Source organism: Bos javanicus, chromosome 10 (assembly GCF_032452875.1).
Source record: "Bos javanicus breed banteng chromosome 10, ARS-OSU_banteng_1.0, whole genome shotgun sequence".
NCBI classification, from domain to species: domain Eukaryota; kingdom Metazoa; phylum Chordata; class Mammalia; order Artiodactyla; family Bovidae; genus Bos; species Bos javanicus.
This window is the reverse complement of record NC_083877.1, coordinates 59,304,202-59,328,315: the sequence shown is the minus strand read 5'-3', so window position 1 is coordinate 59,328,315 and position 24,114 is coordinate 59,304,202. Positions and strand designations below refer to the sequence as shown.

The 24,114-nt window shown below is 40.3% G+C and overlaps 1 protein-coding gene across 4 annotated transcripts in view; it reads right to left on the bottom strand.

The window, feature by feature from the left end:
- Positions 1-24,114, bottom strand: part of USP50 (ubiquitin specific peptidase 50) — a 40,003-nt gene that overhangs the window by 1,151 nt on the left and 14,738 nt on the right. For 2 of the 4 annotated variants that reach the window (XM_061428782.1, XM_061428783.1), the window contains 5 exons: positions 18,823-19,017; positions 18,406-18,601; positions 17,528-17,737; positions 16,109-16,251; positions 12,042-12,174 (listed from right to left, as the gene is read on the bottom strand). In XM_061428782.1, the coding sequence (XP_061284766.1) occupies positions 12,042-12,174; positions 16,109-16,251; positions 17,528-17,737; positions 18,406-18,601; positions 18,823-19,017 (877 nt within the window). Of the gene's footprint in view, positions 1-12,041; positions 12,175-16,108; positions 16,252-17,527; positions 17,738-18,405; positions 18,602-18,822; positions 19,018-21,064; positions 21,301-23,526; positions 23,735-24,114 lie in introns of those variants that run through there. The other 2 variants (XM_061428784.1, XM_061428781.1) reach the window with 2 other exon arrangements.

Below are 24,114 nucleotides of genomic sequence, written 5' to 3'. Positions count from 1 at the left end.
TTTCACCTTCTGCATCAGTCCTTCCAATGAATATTAAGGACTGAGTTCCTTTAGGATGGACTGGTTGGATCTCCTTGCAGTCCAAGGGACTCTCAAGAGTCTTCTCCAGCACCACAGTTCAAAAGCATCAATTCTTTGGTGCTTAGCTTTCTTTATAGTCCAACTCTCATATCCATATACGACTACTGGAAAAACCGTATTTTGACTAGATGGACCTTTGTTGGCAAAGTAATGTCTCTGCTTTTTAATATGCTGTCTAGGTTGGTCATAACTTCTCTTCCAAGGAGCAAATGTCTTTTAATTTCATGGCTGCAGTCACCATCTGCAGTGATTTTGGAGCCCCCCAAAATAAAGTTTCTCACTGTTTCCATTGTTTCCCCATCTATTTGCCATAAAGTGGTGGGACCTGATGCCATGATCTTAATTTTCTGAAATTTGAACTTTAAGCCAACTTTTTCACTCTCCTCTTTCACTTTCATCAAGAGGTTCTTTAGTTCTTCACTTTCTGACATGAGAGTTGGTGGTATCTGCATATCTGAGGTTACTGATATTTCTCCCAGCAATCTTGATTCCAGCTTGTGCTTTATATAGCCCAGCATTTCACATGATGTACTCTGCGTATAAGTTAAATAAGTAGAGTGATAATATACAGCCTTGACGTATTCCTTTCCCGATTTGGAACTAGTCTGTTGTTCCATGTCCAGTTCTAACTGTTGCTTCTTGACCTGCATACAGGTTTCTCAGGAGGCAGGTCAGGTGGTCTGGTATTCCCGTCTCTTGAAGAATTTTCCACAGTTTGTTGTGATCCACACAGTCAAAGGATTTGGTGTAGTCAATAAAGCAGAAGTAAATATCTTTCTGGAACTCTTGCTTTTCGATGATCCAACAGATATTGGCAATTTGATCTCTGGTTCCTCTGCCTTTTCTAAATCCAGCTTGAACATGTGGAAATTCATAGTTCACATACTGTTGAAGCCTGGCTTGGAGAATTTTGAGCATTACTTTGCTAGTATGTGAGGTGAGTGTAATTTTTCAGTAGTTTGAACATCCTTTGGCATTGCCTTTCTTTGGGATTGGAATGAAAACTGACCTTTTCCAGTCCTGTGCCTAAGTTCCAGGTATCTCTTGGGAGTCAGGAGTTGCCTATTACTCCAAGAGATACCTGGAGTCAAGAGCACCTACCAAACACAGACTGCTGCTGCTGCTGCTGCTGCTAAGTCGCTTCAGTCGTGTCCGACTCTGTGCGACCCCATAGATGGCAGCCCACCAGGCTCCGCCATCCCTGTGATTCTCCAGGCAAGAACAATGGAGTAGGTTGCCATTTCCTTCTCCAGTGTGTGAAAGTGAAAAGTGAAAGTGAAGTCGCTCAGTTGTGTCCGACTAGCAACCCCATGGACTGCAGCCCACCAGGCTCCTCCATCCATGGGATTTTCCAGGCAAGAGTACTGGAGTGGGGTGCCATTGCCTTCTCCGATAGACAGACTATTAAACATCAAAGGAAATTTTAAAATAATAATCATCTCTCCTAAATGAGCTTATAGTGTAATTTTGAAGATAGGCTAAGATTAGACATGAAAAAAGATATGTAACATGGCAACAAGACATAAGATGACTGCATATTGTGACCACACAATTTGAGGGGGGTGCACAGCAACAGCTCCCTCAGTCATCCAAGGCCCAAAGAAGAATCTGTTCCATTCGTCTTTCCAAACCCAGTACATGAATGTTTGAAACAAACACAATGGAGAACCTCATTTCTCAGAAGGTAGTATGGCATATAGCAGGGGTCAGCAAACCGTATCTGGCCATGGGTCAGAGCCAGCCCACTGCCTGTTTCTGTATGGCCTGTGAATTAAGAATGCATTTTATATTTTTACATGGTTGAAAAAAGTAAAAAAAAAAAAAAAAAAACTTGTGACATGTGGAAGTTATATGAAATTCAAATTTTTCAATGTCCTTAAATAAAGTTTTATGGGAATACAGCCATGCTCACTTGTTTATAAGTGGCTGCTTTCACACTACTACAGTAAAGTTGAATAGCGACTAGATACATGGCCTGCAAAGCATAAAATATTTACTGTCTAGCTTTTTACAGAATAAGTTTGCTGATCCGTGGGGTAGGGGGAGGAAAATGGATTTTTCTAGTCAATTCTGACTATGAATTCAGCTTTAATACTACACAATGACCTTAAGGAAATTATTTAACCTTTCTGAGCTTTAATTCCCCTATCTTTTAAGATGGGTAAGAAGACCTTATATACAACTACTATTGTATATATGTCTTATGTACAACTACTGTTTCTCTTGTAATGCAAGCACATAGGAGGTACTTTTTAAGTGTCCCCTTAGACCTTCATCTTCCTCACATCTCCCCTTATACATTAGAGAAATATCCCAAAGCTAATATTTAAAAGATTCAAGCTCTGGTCCTGATGTTGGCCATGTGACCTTAAGCGGATTCACTTAAATTTCCTTATTTATAAAATGGTGCCCAGAGACTTCCTGGTGGTCTAGTGGTTAAGACACTGTGCTCCCAATACAGGGAGGGCAGGTTCAATCCCTGGTCAGGGAACTAGAACCCACATGCTCCAACAAAGATTGAAAGATCCCCAGGTCACAACTAAGACCCAGCACAGCCCAATAACTAAGATAAATACTTAAAATGTCCATAATAGTCTGATGTAATTTGGTTGAGAAAAACAAAATGTCTGGTGGATACAGATGATGAGTAATGTTCTAAAGTGACTAGACAGATCATGGGTAGAATATGTTCAGTTTTGATGGCTTGCTGTAAAAAACAAAAAAAAATGAACATAGCAGAAGCAGGTGAAGCATCATTCTTGACTTCCATTCCCAGTATTTTCAGCAAACAGCTAGCCTGAAAGCCTTCGTATGAAACTGTAAGGAATGCTGAATGAAACCCGATAAATACCCATTGGAATATATGGGTAACTTTAAAGATGGTATAGTCAGAGTAATCTCAAGGGGCCAAGTACAGAGGAAATAAAAGATGAGTGTGATATATGGTTGATGCTGTGACTGGGAGTAAAGGCAGTTCCTGGACTCTGGAACCACTGTGCTTGGGTTTTAAAGGTAGCACAAGGGTTGGAGGTAAAGTCTTAAGTCCCTGCAAGGTGAGGCGTTGGAATGAGATTCACACATATAGCCACAACCTCTTAAAAGAGATTGACCCTTGATAACAGAACAAATGGGACTTCCCTGGTGGTCCAGTGGTTAAGAATCCACCTTGCAATGCAGAGGATGCAGGTGAGATCCCTGGTGGGGGAATTAGGATCCTACATGCTGGAGGCCAACCAAGCCCGAGGGCCGTAACTAACTGAGCCTGAGCTCTAGAGCCCGTGCACCACAACCACAGAGAAGCCTGCTGCTGCACCAAAAGATCCTGCATGCCATGCTGCAACTAAGACCTGACACAGCTAAATAAATATTTTATTTTTAGAAAAGAATAAATGACGGGGGAAGTCTATCCTCCAGTGTTTAGCTTAGCTTAGGCTCTGGGTACAAAGAATAAAAGAAATTCCTAGAAATTTGTTACCACAGACCTGGCTTTTGGGGATTCACATTTAAACTGTTAATACCTGTGTGTGTCAGAATCCTGTAAATTTAATGTGAGAATGAGAATTATTTTGGGGTTGCTTGGCAAAAAGAATTAACTTTCTAGATTGATGGACCTTAATTCAAGCTGTACAGGATAAACACACATTAAGAAAAAAAAGCCAGTGATGCTGAACTCACAATTCAGTATTACAGAACACACAAGGAAACAATGAGTAAGAAAAGGCAATAAATAACAAGATTAAACCCCAAGCACTTTAGGTAACAGAGACTATATGGAAAGTATACAAACATTTAAGAACAGGAAGCAAACTCTGGAAACTTCAAAAGAACTTACAGAAATGATAAATACTTGAAATTAAGAATGTCAAGTGTTGAGAGTACATAGTACATAGAATTGAAGAGATAATGAATAAATTATACAGATGAAACTGAGGAAATTACCCTGAATGGAGTAGTGGCAAGAAGTTGAAAGAGAACATTCAGCATATACCTAGAAGTGCTAGAGAATAGAGCACAGGAACAAGGCATTATTGAAAGTGACAATGACTAGAAATAATTAAGGAAAGACATGAATCTTCAAATTTAGAAAATATGGTGAACCAAGGATAAATAAAAATAATACTGCAAGACAACAAACACAAAGTTTTAAAGTCAACAGGAAAAAAGGATTATCCACAAAAGAATAACATGATGGCAGAACTCCACGGCAGCCATATAAACCTGAAATAATAGTTTTAAAACAATAAAACATAACTGCATCCAGAATTTGCTCTCTAGTTAAAGCATTCAAGAATCAAAAGATTTTTTTCAGTCAGAGACTTAAGACTTCAGGATAAGAGACTTGATGTAAAGTCCACTGAAGTATGTCCTACACAAACAAAATTGAGTACAAGTGAAAAAGTGATACGTAAGAGAGCCTGAGGACTTCCCTGGTGGCCCAGTGGTTAAGAATCCACCTGCCAGTGCAGGGGATATGGGTTTGACCCCTGGTCTAGGAAAATTCCACATGCCCGTGGAGCAACTAATAAGCCCATGGGCCACAACTCCTGAGAACGAATGCCGAAACTACTGAAGCCCGCACACCCCAGAGCCTGTGCGCCAGAACTGCTTAGTCTGCGTGCTGCAACCACTGAAACTCATGCACCCTAGGGCCTGTGCTCTCAACAAGACAGACAACCACAGTGAGAAGCCTGCGCACCGCAATTACAGAGTAGCTCCTCCTCGCTGCAACTAGGGAAAGCCTGCAAGTGGCAGTGGAGACCCAGCCCAAAGTTAAAAAAAGACAAAAAATTGATACATATCTTTCAGTTATTCATTTTGTTAAAGCAGATAAAAACTTAAGAATATATACTTGAACAACACAACAAGTTTTATTTAATGGACATATGGAACTCTGAACCTAATTTAAAAATTCTTTTCAAGCACACATAAAACTAGTACAGAAAGCAAGTATCAACCCGTACTAGGAATGGGTAATACTGGACCATATTTTCTGATAAGAATGCACTTAAGTTAGAAACTAGTGACAGAAGTATGACTATGTAAAATTATGTTTGTAATTTCTGAAATGCACCTCTAAATAACAAGTTGATGGAAATCAAAGGAAGCTGAAGATGGGAAATAAAGACCAGAAATCAATGAAATAGAACACAAAGAAATAATCAAAAAACCATAAGCTGGTTCTTTCAGATAATAAAATAGATAGACTATAGTGTTAAGGATAAACAAAGGGAGAAGTGACAATTCAATTATGTTGTTTAGTCCCTCAATCATGTCTGACTCTGCAACCCCATGAATGACAGCCCGCCAGGCTCCTCTGTCCATGGGATTTCCTAGGCAAGAATACTGGAGGGATTGCCATTTTCTTCTCCAAGGGATCTTCCTGACCCAGGGATAGAATCTCCTGCAAACCCCCTGAATTGCAGGCAGATTCTTTACTGCTAAGCCACTTATAAACAATTTTCTGCCAATAAATTTGAAAATGTAAAAAACAAAACAAAAAAAAACGGTGGATTTTAAATATCCTTAAAACCATGTTAAAGTAAAACAAAGCTTTTATAGGTTATAAAAGATAAGTGTCTTCATGATCTTTGGGTAGAGCAAGCTGTGGTATTTTCACACAATGGAATATTATACAGCAATGAAAGTGAAAGTGAAGTCGCTCAGTTGTGTCTGACTCTTTGCGTCCCCATGGACTGTAGCCTCCAGGATCTTCCGTCCATGGGATTTTCCAGGCAAGAATACTGGAGTGGGTTGCCATTTCCTTCTCCAGGAGATCTTCCCGACCCAGGGATTGAACCTGAGTCCTGCACTGTAGGCAGACGCTTTACCATCTGAGCCACAAGGGAAGTCCAATGAAGATGAGTAAGCCACAATACATGCAATAATATGAATGAATGTTGCATAATTTTGACTGAAAAAAGTCAGACACAAAAGAGTCCACACAGTAGGATTTCATTTCTATAAAGCAGAACTGGCAAAACCTGTCTGCAGCCAGTGGTCTCCTGGACCAGAAGGGGCCACACAGGCAGTTAGGGTACTGGTAATATTCTACTTGAACTATATTCTGGTTACACTGGCAAGTTACCTTTTTGCAATTTTACTGAGTTTTACATTCATGGTTTCCATTTTTAGAAAACAGACATCGGGACACAGAGAGGGGAGGGTGGGACAAAGTGGGAGATTAGGATTGACATATATACACTACCATGTATAAAACAGATAGCTAGTGGGAAGTTGCTTTATGGCACTGAGAGTTCAGCTTGGCGCTCTGTGATAACCCAGATGGGTGCTATGGGGGAGGAGGGTGGTGGAAAGGAGTCCCAAGAAGGAGGGGATGTATGTATACATATAGCTGATTCACTTTATTGTACAACAGAAACTAGCACATTGTAAAGCAATTATACTCTAATAAAAAAAAAATGAAGTAACAGAAACTCCTGGGTAGATTCATCATGGCTAAAGCAAATTGATCAAATATTTCAAAATCTATTCACCAAGAACAAAAATTCCAGGACCAGATAGTTTTTTTGTTTAATTATACCAGACTTTCAAGAAACAAGTTATTTTTATCTTATACAGACTGTGCCAGAAAATAGAAAAGAATGGCAAACCTATTTTATGAGGCTAAAAACAGACTGATCCTAGAACAAAACAGGCTGATCCCTAAAACAAAAACAGGAAAGGACAGTATGAGAAAGAAAAGTTACAGGTTAGTTTCTTGATTGTGCAAATGGATATTAAAAATGTGAAAATATTTTTAGTAAAAAAAAATTAAGTAGAAAATCAATGTTGTTTGCTGTTAATAGAATAAAGGAGAGATTCAGGTCAATAATCTTCAAAATGTGATCTGGAAGAAAAAAGTTTCATGTGTTAGCACATGACAATGCATTATACAAAGTTGTGAGAGCAAAATATTAGAAACAACCTAGATACAAAGAATTACTAAAAGCAGGTTAAATGTATGCACTAAAGCTAAGCTATCAATATGGATTAATATCACAAAAGTAAAGCTGAGGAAAAAGTTACAGAAAGATATGTAAGATAATGATACCAGATTTATAAAACATGCAAAACAGACTATATCACACATACATGTGTGGCAAAAGTATGAAACAATGCACAGGAATGTGCTATGCTGTGCTAAGTCACTCAGTCGTGTCCGACTCTCTGCAACCCTACGGACTGTAGCCCGCCAGGCTCCTCTGTCCATGGGATTCTGTAGGCAAAAATACTGGAGTGGGTTGTCATGCCCTTCTCCAGGGGACCTTCCCAACCCAGGGATCAAATCCATGTCTCATACCTCCTGCATTGGCTGGCACGTTCTTTATCACTAGCACCACCTGGGAAACCCTGCATGGGAGTAATTCCTTCCAAATTCAGGACAGTGCTTACAACTGAGAAGGGAACGAAGTCGAGTTGTTAAAGATACACAGAGGCTTGATTTTTTTCTACAATATTCTATTCTTAACATCTGTGTGTGTACATATTGTGTTTTCTTTGCCTGAAATATTTCATAATTTTAAAAAGTTTTCCTAGAAACCAATCATTTGAAGAGGGTTGAAGGGGGTAAATGCTGTTAGTGTATGATCACTATTTTCAAATATGTGAAGGACTGTCACATATAAGACGTATAAGATACAAGGACAGGGAAGCCTAGTATGCTGCAGTCCATGGGGTTGCCAAGAATCGGACACAACTGAGTAACTGAACAACAACAACAACAACACATATAAAAAATAAGAATGAGTTCTGGGGGGTGGTCTGGCCCAAAGCGCATGAAGTCTAGCCGCTCCTGGGAGCTGGGGGTCACCTGCAACCGCTTTAGGGGTCCGGGTGTACGGGAATTGGTCTTCCGACGGGAGGCGGACTGGGCTGGGCATGGACATCGCAGAAGCAGCAAGGCCGGTGACTCGAATGCTAGTGACGCCCTGGGGTTTGGGGAGGCGGCGGGAGAAGCAGGAGCAGAGGAAGGCAAAGGCATTCCATAAGACTTCCGATCGTATATCATTGGCCAGAGCTGAGCCTGACTCCAGCAGATCATTGCCCTGGAGAACCGAAGTTACCCTTGTTGGCTGACACTGATTATGATTGATGTTTTGAGCTACAGAAGGGAGTAATTTTTCTGAGATCAAGGACATTCACATGCTATCGGATCAAATGGAGCTCTGCTGCCAAGAAGAGATTAGTAGTTAGAAGGACTGTTTGCCCTTTCCTGAGAGCCATTTCAAGGATGCACCTCAAGAGAGCAGGAATAATGACCTGGGATGCTGAGGGTGACTGAACCCCAGGAAGGCCTCTCTATAAACTCTCAGATGCCACAGGCTGGCAGAGGGGAGGTGAAGACCTGGTCTCTGGGCACTGAAGACCAGCCCTGGAGGAAGTTACCTGCTAGTTAAACCGCCACCTGTCCATCTGGAGTGGCTACCTCTTCCATCAGTCTCTCCCTGCCCTCTGGATATGGATGGATTCCACCCGGAAAGCTCCTGAACCCATAGTCGGTGACACATGTCAGAAAGAAAACAATACCAGGATCAGCTCAAATCAAACATCCAAAACCGGTACCCCAGAGGCCTGTCTTCCAAATTGGATTTAGAGGAGTTCATTTCCAGGATCAGAAACTGAAGGAAATGGCTAATCTGCTTGCGGTTTCCTGCTCCCATGCAACCGTCATCACAGAGCACCCAGCAGAGCTCCCTGTGCTATGCAGCAGCTTCCCGTCACCAAAAAATCTACAAACAGTGAATGCTACGTAGGATGTGGAGAAAAGGTAACCCTCTTGCACTGTTGCTGGGAATGTAAATTGATAACAGCCACTATGGAAAACAGTATGGAGATTCCTTTAAAAAAAAAAAAAACTAAAAAAAAAACCCATAGTTTTTGTAGCAAAGACCAGGTAGTTGGAATATCAAAAGATTGTTCTTGTTGTTGTTTAGCCACTCGATCATGTCTGACTCTTTTGTGACACCATGTACTGTAGGCCTCCAGGCTCCTCTGTCCAGGGGATTTCCCGGGCGAGAATACTGGAATGGGTTGCAATTTCCTTCTTCAGGTGATCTTCCTGACCCAGGGATTAAACCTACATCTCCTGCATTTGCAGATGGATTCTTTACCATTGAGCCACCTGGGAAGCAATTCTGTTGCTGCTGCTGCTAAGTCGCTTCAGTCATGTCCGACTCTGTGCGACCCCAGAGACAGCAGCCCACCAGGCTCCCCTGTCCCTGGGATTCTCCAGGCAAGAACACTGGAGTGGGTTGCTATTTCCTTCTCCAGTGCATGAAAGTGAAAAGTGAAAGTGAAGTCGCTCAGTCGTGTCCGACTCCTAGCGACCCCATGGACTGCAGCCTACCAGGCTCCTCCGTCCATGGGATTTTCCAGGCAAGAGTACTGGAGTGGGGTGCCGTTGCCTTCTCTGGGGAAGCAATTCTAGACTTGTCCAAATGCTGCAAAAACACCTCAATTCCTCCATTCTTTACTTTTACATAGTAAGTCCTTTAATAACTTTCAGACCCCCTCTCAGGGCAAAAGAGTCTCTTACACGAGTTTTAAAACTGGCCACGAAGTGTTGGTTTGGTGCTTACAGGTGGTGTGCAGAGGCTGCTCTAAGAAAGTTCTGAGGCATCTACTGCCAAAACATTCTCTGGTACTTTGATAAGACTGAGGAAGAGATACCTTTAGTTAAAAGTATTCATCTTTGCTTTCTTGTCTAGTACCGCTGAGCTTCTGTGTATGAAGCAAACCTCATAAGACAGCCATTAGAAAAACCTATTAATCAGCTATTAGAAAAACCTGTTATTCACTGGGGAAGCCCATCAAAATATTACTGTTTATTAAAGAAAAGCAGATATCTCAAAAAAAAAAAAAAAAAAAAGGAATGAGTTCTGTTTGGCTAACACATACGTACAATCATTTGTTAACCAAAAAGTCACATAGGTATTAACTGTGCTGTGTTCAGTTGTGTCCGACTCTTGCGACCCTGTGGACTGTACCCTGCCAGGCTCCTCTGCCCATGGCATTTTCCAGGCAAGAACACTGGAGTGGGTCGCCATTTCCTTCTCTAGGGATCAAACCCACTTCTCTTGCGTCTCCTGCACTGGGAAGTGGACTCTTTACCACTGTACCACCTGGGAAGCCCAAAGAGTTTGGGCCCGATGTAGAGAGACAAGTTAACAGTCAGAGGCAGCATGACATAGTAGTGAGAGCAGGACTGTTTGGAGCAGCCTGCCTGGCTGCAGACCCTGGCTCTGCCCTTTGTAGGTATTAGATTGGAGCAGATTTATTTAACCTCTGTTCCTGTTTCCCATTCTGTAAGATGGGGATGATAATAGTGCCCATGCCTCACAGGGCTACATAAGAATTAAATGGTTGATTATTTATAAAGTGCTTGGAACACTATCTGGTACATAGCAAGCACTATATATTTGTAAAATCAAACAAATCTGGCAGATAAAGAGCCTTCCTTGTAAAGCAGAGAGCTCTTTAAGGGTTTATTCGAAAGCTGGATAAATATCTGCTAAGGATGGTGTGAAGGCAATCTTTCCTTTTTGGGCCAGGGTTGAATACTTCTCAAACTTCAGTATGCATTCCAATCACATGGGGATCTTGCAAATTTCTAGTCAGTAAGTGTTGGGTGGAGCCTGATATTTCTTATTTCTATCAGGTGTTTCCTGGGGAATGACACCTTGTGTAGCCGAGTTCTGGATGGCCTTTCCCCACGACCATACATCACAGTTTCTAAGATGCTTAGTTCTTGCTTCTGATCAATCACCAATTTTCAGTAAATTCTAGGTATATTTCTTTCAAAATCAATTTTTACCCTTCAATTAACTAGTAATCATTTAAACAAAGCTTGTCTCTTTTAATATAAACATGTACCTTTTCATACTGCAGATAATTATCATACAAGTTTTTATAAATTCTGCTTTTGGATTTTTTATTTAAAGCAGAAACAGTTATAATGAGAAGTTAAAACAGTAAAATACGGAGGTGGAGCAATTCCTATATCATTTTGGAATTCACATTAGAGTCTATTATGATAGAGAAGAGGATGTCACTCTAGATTTCCAAATTGGCAAGTTAGAGAAGGAAAACCATATTAAAGGGCAAGATAAATTAGAAAGAAGAAGAATGTCAAGGATCAACATAAAAAGGATAAAGTAAAGAAGGATCTTTTTTAAGTTTGAAGTATGGTTCTCAGTTGAGAGATGTTAAAGAGAAAGACCAGTTGAAACAATATTTTATATTAATTCGGCGATAAGCTTAATAGCAAATTAGACTTCAGCACACCAGAAGACTCTGGTGAGTCACACTGGGATCGAGTGGGAGCCTTGCCCATCTGACACCGGACACAACTGGACCTCTAAGTTCAAGTGAAACTGGAATGTTCCAGTGAAACCTGAAAGTTCTGAAGAAGATAACACTGTGATCCAGAACAGAAACCCAGAGATGGCCTTGTGCTTGGGGTGGGTTGCTGCTGTGGGAAGTTGTAGAAGGTATGGTTTGAATTATACTCCATGATTTCTTTCCTTCAGGGAATCCTCAATGATGACAGTTGATTCAGAGCCAATGGAATCCCCAGAGTTTCCTCAGGACTGATGCTCACAGGCAGGGATTATGTTTGGGGGGCTTTCACCATAGAGAGGCTCATGATTATTCAACATAAAGCTACTAGAACCAACTTGTGCTGCCCGCTGCCCACTGCCCAGAGCACAGCTCACAAATGTCCCTAGATCTGAAATAACCATGGAGCAGTGGGACAGTAAGGAGCCAGTGTAGAGGACATTGTATTCTTTAACTCTGGTACTGTTCAAGGTCAAAGCAGGCAGTTTCCAGGCTCTCTCTCTTGTTTTTAAAAGAACAGTACAGTAGAAGTCAGGAAGTGATAGGAGTAGTCATTCAAGCAAATAATTCTACAGTTTTCTTTAAACCTGTGTTACTTTATATAGTTTCAGCATTTTACTCACCACCACTGCACAGAGGTTATATTTAGGATGTTTCCGAAAAATTGGGCAAATGTAAGGAGTAAGGTCCAAGTTAGTGAGCGGGTAATGAATATCTGTCCTCAGTTTCCTTTTCATTGTACCCAGAATGTCAAACCTGGAGAGAGAAAATAAATGTGTGAGATAGTAAGTTTGTAAATCACTCATAAATGAAGTGCACATACTTTCACAAGTTCGTAGTTAAAAGTAATTTCTTGGAAAGATTATTTGGTGCTGACCTTTACAAAAATTACTTTGTCTCATCTACATATATTTAGAATCTTCACATCCACAAGCCTTACCAAAACTGAGGCTGGAGTGGGCCAAGGGCCTGAGTCAAGGAATGAGATGGATTAGAGTCAATCTAGCAGGAGTTAAAAAATGGAATTAAAGCCAGGATCAGCACTGGAGGAGTAGAAATCATGCTGGTGGCTTCCTGAAGTCTTTCCTCCAGTGGATGCTGTTTACCCTAACCAAGCTGACTCAGCTTTTTCTTATCTTGCTTTCCGCACACACTGTCTTGGCAGTGTCCTGTTTTCCAGCTCTGAGGTTTTAATACATCTTTAATAAGATAAAACTTGGTGAAAATCTTGTCACATTTTCTAGGTGTTACATAGATCAGCAAATCTGAGGTCATATCAGAATCACTCCAGAGCTTTTTAAAAAATGCATTATGTTCATTTTGGAAAAATGGCTGACTTAGGTCTCAGATCAGATCAGATCAGTCGCTCAGTCGTGTCCGACTCTTTGAGACCCCATGAATTGCAGCACGCCAGGCCTCCCTGTCCATCACCAACTCCCGGAGTTCACTCAGACTCACGTCCATCGAGTCAGTGATGCCATCCAGCCATCTCATCCTCTGTCGTCCCCTTCTCCTCCTGCCCCCAATCCCTCCCAGCATCAGAGTCTTTTCCAATGAGTCAACTCTTCGCATGAGGTGGCCAAAGTACTGGAGTTTCAGCTTTAGCATCATTCCTTCCAAAGAAATCCCAGGGCTGATCTCCTTCAGAATGGACTGGTTGGATCTCCTTGCAGTCCAAGGGACTCTCAAGAGCCTTCTCCAACACCACAGTTCAAAAGCATCAATTCTTCGGCGCTCAGCCTTCTTCACAGGCTAACTCTCACATCCATACATGACCACAGGAAAAACCATAGCCTTGACTAGACGAACCTTTGTTGGCAAAGTAATGTCTCTGCTTTTGAATATGCTATCTAGGTTGGTCATAACTTTCCTTCTAGAGGAGGGAAATTACTGGATGAGCCTAAGATATTTTTGTGCCAGAAAGTAAAGAATCTTGTTTGCAAAACCTAAAGGAATATCAAGGGGAAAAGGGGGAAAGATTGAAGGCAGGAGGAGAAGGGGATGACAGGATGAGATGGTTGGATGGCATCACCAACTTGATGGACATGAGTTTGAGCAAGCTCCAGGACAGTTGGTGATGGACAGGGAATCCTGGCGTGCTGCAGTCCAGGGGATCGTAAAGAGTCGGACACAACTGAGCGACTGAACTGAAAGGAATATCGTTATCATATGATCCCATGCCTAGGTATCAGCTCAAAAGAAACGAAGAGGTTTTATATCCACATAAAAACCTATATGCAAATGTTTATAGCAGTTGTATTCTTATCTGCCCCAAACTGGAAACAACCTGAATGTTCATCAACTGGTGAATGTAACAATTTTGTTACATTCATAAAAGGGTATATACTACACAGCAATCAAAAGAAGGAACCACAGCTACATTCCACAGCATGGATTAGTCTCATTGTTCTAAGTGAAAGAAGCCAAACTCAAAAGGTCACATATGGTGTAACATAGGACATTCTGGAAAAGGTGAAACTATAACAGTGGAAATCATATCACAAGTTTCTTTAGTTCATGTATACATATAGTTGATTCATGTTGTTGTACAGCAGAAACTAACACAACACAAGGGAAGCAATTATCCTCCAATTAAAAAAATAAAGTTTCTAGGGGCTGAAGGTGGAAGAAGTGATTGACTATAAAGGAACATGAGAAAACTTTTTGGGGTGATGGAAATGATCTCTCTGTTGGCAGCAATGGTTATATTACACTTGTCAAAATTCATAGAACTATACACTTAAGGATACATTTTATATATTTAATTATAGTTTAATAAACTTAAATTATCTAATCAGGTGCTCACAGGAGATGGCTTGAAGTGGATCCCACTGGCCAACCTGAACAATTTGAACATCAAGAAGAATAACAGGGCTTCCCTGGTGGCTCAGTGGTAAAGAATCCACCTGACAACGTAGGAGACATGGATTCAATCCCTGATCTCGGAAGATCCCCACAAGCCATGGAGCAACTAAACTTGTGTGCTGTAGCTACTGAGCCTGTCTCTACAGCCCAGGAGCCATAACTACTGAAGCTCATATGCCCTAGAATCTGTGGTCTACAACAAGAAAAGCCGTGGCAGTGAGAAGCCGGCACACTAGAGAGTAGTCCTCTCTCTCCACAACTAGAAAAAAGCCCATGAAGCAATGAAGACCCAGCACAGCAAAAATAAATAAATAAATCATTTTTTTAAAAAAGAATGATAATAGTAATGGATATTAAACCCATTAAAATTTAAAATATCCATGAGTTCAAAGTGATACTAGTTGCAGAGAGGAAAACTATACCTTTAAATGGTGAGATCTTACAGTTGCTACCATAACTAAGGGATCAAATTTAACCTTACCAATAATTTGTGGACAAATTTTCCAAATATTTTTTGGGAAACTGGGCAAATTTTCGTGATTTTCCTCCTGATGTAGTGTAATGACAAGTCCATAACATCAGCTGTGGCAGATTCTTGCTACAATAAAACAGCTTAGCCTGAATCTAACCAAGGGGAAACAATCAAACAAATTCAGGAGGAGGCAAAAATGGCTCAACAGGAGGAAAAAAAAGTTTAACTATTAAAAAAGAGGGAAGGATCAGTCCAGATTAAAAGAGGCTGAAGAGATAGCCAAATGCAATGTATGACCCTTGACTGGACGGATTGGAAAAAAAGTAATGAAAGACATTTTGGGGATGGGGGAATTTAGATACGGACTGTATCTTAGGTGATACAAAATTACTGTTACATTTTTTGGACTATTTGATAATGGTGTTGTGATTATGTAGGAGAATGTCCTTTTTCTCAGGTGATAGATACATGCTAAAGTATTTAAGCATGGAATACCTTGGTGTTTGCATCTTACATTAGACGGTTCAGCCAATAAAATGGAAGGGACAGAGAAAGGGAGAGCTGGAGGGAGAAAGACTGGAAGAATGGAAGGAAATGTCAAAAAGTGGCACCAACTAGTGAAGATTTTAGGGTATATGGATACTCATTGTATACCTTTTCAATGTTTCTGTATATATAAAACTTTTAAAAATAAAAACTGAGCTGGGGGTAGAGATTAAAAATTAAAATAGTGATGCTCAGATTCCACGTCAGACTTATGGGATTAGAGTCTCCAGTGGAGCTAGGGAATCTATCTTTAAAAAGCACTCAAAGTGAGCTCCAAAATGTCTATCAACAGTTAAAAAGATAAAGAAAACATGATGTACATATATATGACGGAGTATTACATAGGTGTAAAAAGGAATGAAATTCTGCTACAAGGATATCCGACCTTGGAAACATTATGCTAAGTGAAACAGGTCAGCAAAAAGGACAAATGTTGTGTGACTATACTTATGTTCAGTATCAGAATAGGCAAATTTACAGACACAGAAAGCAGACTGGAGGTTACCAGAGGCTAAAGGGAAAAGGAATGAGGGGTGGTTAATGATTTCAGAGTATTTGTAGAGGGTGATGAAAAAGTTTCAGAAATACTGATATACAACATTGTGAATTGTAATTAATGCCAGTGAAATTATACACTTAAAATGGCCCAAATGGCAAATTTTATTATGTATATTTTACCACAGATTTTAAAAAATTAATATACCCAACACCATCGAATTGTATACTTAAATGGGTAAAATGCATGGTATGTGAGTTACATGTTAAAGCTGTTCCAAAAATCTGCTCACAAAATGTTAAAATCCATACCTTTTTAGGTGAAAGACAATTGTTTTTGGCACTTTGGAAATAGTGGCCCTCACAGCTGCTTCTTGCTTGGTTTCACAAAAGGAACAGTGAATCTGGTTGTTCCAGGTCAATGTGTCTTGTTGGAAAAAACATTGGAGACAGTCCTACTGAGGAAAAACGCATTTGATGACCAAATCGGATCCACAGCCATCTGGGCTACTGTCTATATTAGAACTCTGAAAGAGCTGCAGAAACGTAATCCCCGGTGCTTTTCTCAAAGTCAAGTTCAAGAGATGCCAGCACCACAAGATGCAGTTTGGATAGAATCCTCCTGGCAAAGGAGGTGCTGCTTTCTCACTTAGTTACTGCAAGGGATCCAAATGTCCATCTCATTTCTAATCTCTGAATCATCATTTTACTATTTCTGATTTGTTTCAGAATAATACCAACTATGCAATTTCCACTAACCAAGTCAGGCTTTATTTGTCTCATCACAAAAGTGATCTGGTGACTAAAAATGGCTGTATCCCAGTATCTGGGGGTGGCCCATAAAAAAGACAGCAGAACAGAGAGAATCAGATCTCATGCCCACAGGAGACATCACCAACCATCCAAGCCCCCTGCTCTGCAAACCACTGGCCTAAAGAAGTGAGCACAGATTGCCAGCGCCTCATTTAGAGGCTTTGGAATTCATCTCCAGCAGGCTTTAGCAGTTTGATCTGAGGAAAAAGTCCAGGTCTGAATAAGCAGAATTCTTTTCTCTAATTCTGGTATGTGAAAAAAGTTTTAGCAATAGATGTGCTTTCATAATTGCAGGAAAAAAATATTAATGTGTGTTTTTCTGCAAGGAAACTTACTGCTCCCTGCCTCCTAACAGCCACCTACCTTTCACCAACACCTCCCACCCCTGCCAACCCCCCACCCACTCCCTGACCCTCCCCACTCCATTTACATATTAACTTTTGGTATTACAATAAAGAAAATTCAAGAGGTAAACTAAGACACCATTCCATTCTATCTTCCCCCTCAAATTCCTCAGCTTATGTCCAAATATAAGTGGCTCAAGACTAAAAGTCAGATTTATTTCTATCTAGTTTTCAATCTGGACCTACAGACCTCTGGGATGAAAAGGGGCCATAGAATTTTTATAAGTTTAAATTTCCTGTATGCACCAAGCCATCTCAATAGGTTGAATAAAGCCCACCTATCTATTTTACGGTGAGGCTGTTTTACTGAACGTCATCAGAGATACAACTGAATTCACAGTAACTTTTGGCTATATGTCGCTTTTCTATAAAACACTGTCATCATCGGCTTCCAATTTTTTTTAGTTATAAAGTGGCTCCCCTTATACTAGAAACTATAGGAAACAACGCTGAGAAAAATCCAGGGCTGGGGCAGAAAGAGACAAAAGAGGTCTCCAGGAGTAAGAATTCTTACCTGAAGAGAGCACTCGTATTCGGATGGAATGGGGAGGGAGATGATGGTGAAAACTTCGTTCTTGTAGGTGCAGTTCTCACACTTTAAACATACGATGCTATAACTAAGCTGCCCTTCAAACAGCCGGGTGATGATGGAGGACTCATTGGCGATCATCTTCCTGCAGCATCTTGGAATGGATCTTTTTTCATATGCTTTTCTCCGGTGGTACTAATCAAGGGACAAATTCATGCCAAATCAACTATTGGTTATCAAAGTTGTTTTAATAGAATGACCCGATTTTTCTATCAAAATGCTACCCAAAACTTTAGTTTTGGATTCAGATAATAAATAGAATAAGATCTTAAGAGTATATAATAGGTATAATTTCTGATAATTCATTGATTTGCCTCTTTAAGTGAAGCTGAGGATGAGGATACCCTAACCCTGGTAAAATCCATGTCCATGGTGCCATAAGCTGACAGCCAATGATCCTGTGATATGGGGCTCTGGAGGCGGGTTTTCCTGGGAAGAGGGTAAGCTGCAAACTGGCTTCCGGTCATGCAAGTTTATCTAGCGGTAAGATAAAGGAATTGGATCTTTCCTCCAGTCCCTTCAGGTTATGTTCTCTAGCCTCCTATTGTTAGGGGGAAAAAAAAAAAGTTTCTTAAAGAGCAAATGTTAAACTCCTGAGATGGCCCAATTTTGTTAGGCTACAAGCCTGATGTGAATCTAGCTGATGCCCAGGAACAGCATTTCTGGGAGCACATTCTGACTGTCCAGTGATTCTACAGCCTTAGCGAAATGTTCTAAAGGCGCTATGCTTTCAGTCGGTTCTGCTTTGGCAGCTTATTTCATCACACCTCCTGCCCACGTCTCCCACCATTAATTCTACCTACCTTTTTCAGAGCTTCATGAAGTTCATTCAGGACATAAATCAAGAATTCCTGAGCATCTTGCTGCGTCTTTTTCATAAATACCGGGTAGAGGTTGCCAAGAGCTGACCGAAATATTTCTGGTGAGACACAGTCAGAGTCTCCAAGCCACATGTCTGTCATCACATATGCAAAGGCAGTGGCAACCTCACTGCAGTCCCTAAGAAGGAGGGGAAATGTTTCTGGCTGATCATGTGGCATCAGACCCCAAGCTCGATTCATTTCTTGGTTGACCTTCTCGTTTTACTCACCCTAGAAATGGGATCTGGGGCGCTGCAGCCTCTACTAACTGGTTTAGCCCTTTCCAGAAGGTCCCTTCCCTAACCTCACCTTGGAGAGCAGGGGTGGGGGCCGGGCCACAGGTAAGGCAAATGGTCTTACTTTTGAAGAGCATTAATGTACTTTCCTGAGAGAAAGTACTCCACCAGTGGTGAGATGCTGCAGAGACACTGTAAGATGGCATTCATGTAGCATGTGTTGCCCAGGTTCCGCAGGCCAGTCACCCCCTGGAGATGCGGCTGGTTCTCTTCAGCCTCGTTAACTGGGCACGGGTCATAGTGATCTGCGCACTCTGAACTGTGTCGGTGCCATGTGGAAAGAAAGGAAAGCATTTTGAAGAAACAAAATATGCACAAATGAAATCAGGCCCTCTCAGCCTCATGACACAAAAAAGAGTTCTTCATAAAATTTATACCAAATACATTCCCTATCAAAGACAGAAGTATTTGGACTTGGAGTCTAAAACTGTGTTACTTGGCTCAGGACTCTCTAAACAGTGAAAGTGAAGTCGCTCAGTGGTGTCCAACTCTTTGCGACTTCATGGACTGCAGTCTACCAGGTTCCTCTGTCCATGGGATTTTCCAGGCAAGAATACTGGAGTGGGTTGCCATTTCCTTCTCCAGGAGATCTTCCCAAACCAGGGATTGAACCCAGGATTCCCACACTGTAGGCAGACGCTTTACCATCTGAGCCACCAGGAAACTCTGAACAGTGCCTGCAGCCAAATAAACAGAGATAAAATTTCTTCCTAAAACCAAAGCAAGAGGACAGAAAACACTGCCTTTTCAGGGTCCTAGAATCTGCTAAAAATGCAGACTTTCTTTCTAAATACTATTTAGAGTATTTACATTTTTGCTGGACAAGTAATTTAATTATTACTACTAGTAATAATAATAATAGATAGCAGTTAATAACAATGATGGAGAAGGAAATGGCAACCCACTCCAGTATTCTTGCCTGAGAAATCCCATGGACAGAAGAGCCTAGCAGGCTGCAGTCCATGGGGTCACAGAGTCGGACACAACCAAGAGCATGTGCAGAGTAAAAATGAAAGTGAAAGTGTTAGTCACTTGTGAGCCCAAGAACTGTAGGCTGCCAGGCTCCTCTGTCCATGGAATTCACCAGGGAAGAACACTGGAGTGGGTAGCCATTCCCTTCTCCAAGGGATCTTCCAGATCCAGGGATCGAATCTGGGTCTCCCACATTGCAGGCAGATTCTTTACTGTCTGAGCCACCAAAGAAGCCAGCTATCATGTATTAACTGGCACTATATTAAGCATTTAATATGAACTTTCCTATTTAATTCTTGCAACAATTCTATGGGGTAGTACAGTTATTTTTGAATCCTGTTTTACAGGTGAGATATCATATGTAAATGGGCTAGTCATTTGCTCATGGTAATATACTAAGGCATGTGCAGTGACTTGTAGAGAGAAGGGATATTTATCTATCTACCTACCCATTATCTGTCTGTCAAGTTATTTGGATTTATATATCAAATATTAGGAGTCTATATGTGTGTGTACACATGTATATGCCATATATACATTCAAGAATATAATATAAATTATACACATATACATATAAACACACAAACATACATAGAGGGAGAGAAAGAGCACATACTTTGCAAAAAAAAAAATAGATCTTACTTTAAATTCTGACTCTTGCACTTACTGGTTACATGATCTGGGACTTTTATATGTCTGTTTCTCATCTATAAAACAGGATAGTGTTACTTGGCTTACAGGACTGTTCTAAGGATTGGATTAAATGATGCAAGGTGTGAAGCACAGATTACATAGTTAATAAATGGCAACTTAACCTAAATTTTTAAAGAAATGACTGATCCAGAATATCCTTAACAGTAGCTATGGAATTCATATGTCCATATGGATCAACCAGACCCGTACAGAAGAGAGTCCTTTTTCCACACAGAGCTGCTTTCTGTGATTGGGCTACTGCACCAGGCAGCCCAGTATCTTTGTCCCCTCGATTCTTCTTTCCACGCTTACTATCTCAAATTGGGTCTCCAGGAGACAGCTACCTCACCTCAGTACCTCTACTTACAATTCTGCCAGTTTGACAAGTTCTCTCTGTTACCTGGATGGACATTTCCCTTTTATTTATCAATATCATGGGAGGCCTAGACCTGTCACTCTTTAGGCATAACTATTAGCTGGATATTAAATAACATCTTCCCTTCCATTTGGGGAACCCCCAATGAGTCAAACCTGGAAAAATCATTCAAAATGCGGCATGTACCTCCTGACCCCTTAAGCATGGCTTCCTCCTACCACCCTAACTAAGCTTATCTAAAAAACTATAGTAGACAGAAGCTCACAGGACATAGTAGATACTGAAGTCGTCTTCAGGGAAAGACCGCTGTGAAGCCATTTCATGAAACCACATTGGTCTTTCACTTCTATTTAGGAGCTGTGTCTAATCCTTTTAGCTTCATTTCTCCAAGCCTGTTACTCGGGTTCTTTCTGTTTCTAATCAACAACTTGTATGTTCCTCTCTACTTTCAGTAGCTGCAAACTGATTTCATCTGTACTTCAGTCACATTCCAACTTGGATTTCCCATACATCATAATCCTTTACATTACACTTCAAGATTCTGCAATGTTGCCATTGATACTGTTAACTTGGCTGCTTTAAAACTTTCAAAGGTTAGATTTCAGAGAATTTACAGAACATATGACCCCTTTTCCTCCATCTTTCCAAGTGTTTATTGTATGTATATATTATACATTCTCACAAACACACATTCACAGAGGATTTGCCTCCACATCAGTGGACACTATGGCAACCCTACCCGCTTAGGGCACTCATCCACTTACCCAGTGACCACACCTCTTCTAGGCCTTTGAGGGACTGTTTCCCATGGTGGAAAGGGAGACAGCAGTTTTTGCTGCTTCCCAAAACATATAACATTAGGACAGACTAGAGTATTTCCCTTCATGCTCATCAACTAGAGTGCAAAAGAGGTTCATATTCACACACACACACCACACTAGTGCCACACGGGGCAAATAAAGTGTTCATCATAGAAGAATTTATAAGCTGAGAAATAGCAAAGCACACATGGTCTCCTGAGCTCTCATTTTATTCATAGAGAACCATGCATAAGAAAGAACTTCAGTAGAGAGGGAACCCCTTGCAAAGAACCCCCCACCTTATGCTCTGTCTACAAAGCTAATACCAACCTGTTCTTCCTCTAAGCAAACTCAGAATCTGTAAGCAGTAGGTAAAGAAAGAGCCATCAGGGCCAATTCAATTCCTTTTTTCTCAACTCTACATCAAGTAAAATGAATGAGATTACAGAAGGGGCTTCCCAGGTGGCTCAGTGGTAGAGAACCCACATGCCAATGCAGGAGACACAAGAGACATGGGTTTGATTCCTGGGTCGGGAAGATCCCCTGGAGAAGGAAATGGCAACCCACTCCAGTATTCTTGCCTGGGAAATCTGATGGACAGAGGAGCCTGATGGGATACAGTCCATGGGGTTGCAAAGAATTGGACACAACTGAGTGACTAAGCATCAGTTATACAAGCATACAAATGGAAAAAGCTCTTCAAAAATGTCATTATCAGGAAAGAAAGTAGGCTGACAACTATTTCAGATTTAAAAGAAACTAGAGAAACAAGACCAAATACTCAATCCTGAGTGGGATCCTGGATCAGGAAGAAAATTAGTATAAAAGGGTATTATTAGGACAATTGATAAAATCAGAATATGGATTATATATGAGTAATTTTGTATTTTGTTGAATCTTCTGAATTTTATAACATTGTATTCTGTTTATTAAAGAGAATGTCCTTGTTTTTAAGAACTACATACTGAAAGATTAAGGGGTAAAGGTGCATGATTTAAGCAACCTGCTTTCAAATGGATCAGAAAAATACACAGACACAGAAACATGATGAAAGAAGGGAAAAGGGAGTGATAAAGCAAATATGAAGCAAATGTAGCCCAAATGCCTACAACTGGTGAATCTGAATGAAGGTATACTACAGTTCATTGTACTCTTCTTGCAATTCTTCTGTAAGCTTGAATTATCTCAAACAGTTACAAAATTAAGAATGTAGTAGATATACTTGTCATTTGGATTTATCGCCAAGATATATTACCGTTAAGTCAAAAAGCAAGATGCTTTAGAGTTGCGTGTAGTATATCCAAATGGTTATCTATCTATATAGATATTTGTACATTAATATATACCTTTATATTTATGTTCAGGCTACACAAAGACATTAAGAATACATTAAGACATTAAGAATTCAGGCATCATTTATGACGCCTGAAAAAGGGATCCTGGCAACTAGAGAGGCTAACTCTTGCAGTTATTTGAACTTTGCAGTCTATTTACAGATGAGTTTCTTGAAGTCACCACAGTGGTGGTTCTGGAGGACTTGAATACTATCATCCTGCTCTTTTTGTAGATTAATTTCTCCCAAGACCTTGTTTCTCCTAATCAATGTAGTCTGGTTTAAAATTTCATTTTATATTTGATGCTGGAAGATAAAAATAAACTTCATATTCACATATTGATCTTATATCCAGGAAGCTTTCTAAACTTTAGTATAATTTTTATTAATATATAGGTTATTTAGATTTTTTCCTTTCAATTCTTATGCATTTTATTTTTTATCTTTCAAACTAGCTAGCACCTCTCATAAAATGCTGAATAAAAGTGAGATAGTAGGTATCCATAGCTCATTCCTGAACTGAGGAAAAGTATTAAATAATTCACCATTAAAAATAATACTTACTAAAAAAAAATAAATAAAAATAATACTTACTAAAGGCATAATTTGTTTTTTGAGAGTAGCAATCATGAATGGATTGTGAGTGTGATGAGGTTTTTCTGTATCTTTTGTGGTAATCATGAGATTCTATCTTCTTTATTCTGTTACGGTGGTTAATTATTGATGATGGTCATACATTAAACTCACTTTCTATTTCTCGAATCCGCCTGCAATGCGGGAGACCTGGGTTCGATCCCTGGGTTGGGAAGATCCCCTGGAGGAGGGCATGACATTTAAGAGAAATCTATCTTATTTGTGACATAGTATCATCTTCATGAATTGCTGGGTTCTGTCTGCTAATCTTTTGTTCAAGATTTTTGTATCTACGTTCACTGAGTAAAATCTCCTACAGATTAGTATTCTTTACCATGTCACAAATTACCAAATACCTAGTGGTTTAAAACCACTAAGGTAGTTTAAACCACTAAGTGGTTTAAAACCACTAAGGTTTCTGTAGGTCGGAGTCCAGGCATGGCTTAGCTGGGATCACATATTTCATTTTGTTGTCAAGTGTCTTTAGGATCCTTCAACCTGAAACAGTTCTTATAAATCTCCTTGACTTTCAAGAATTTACACCTTTGA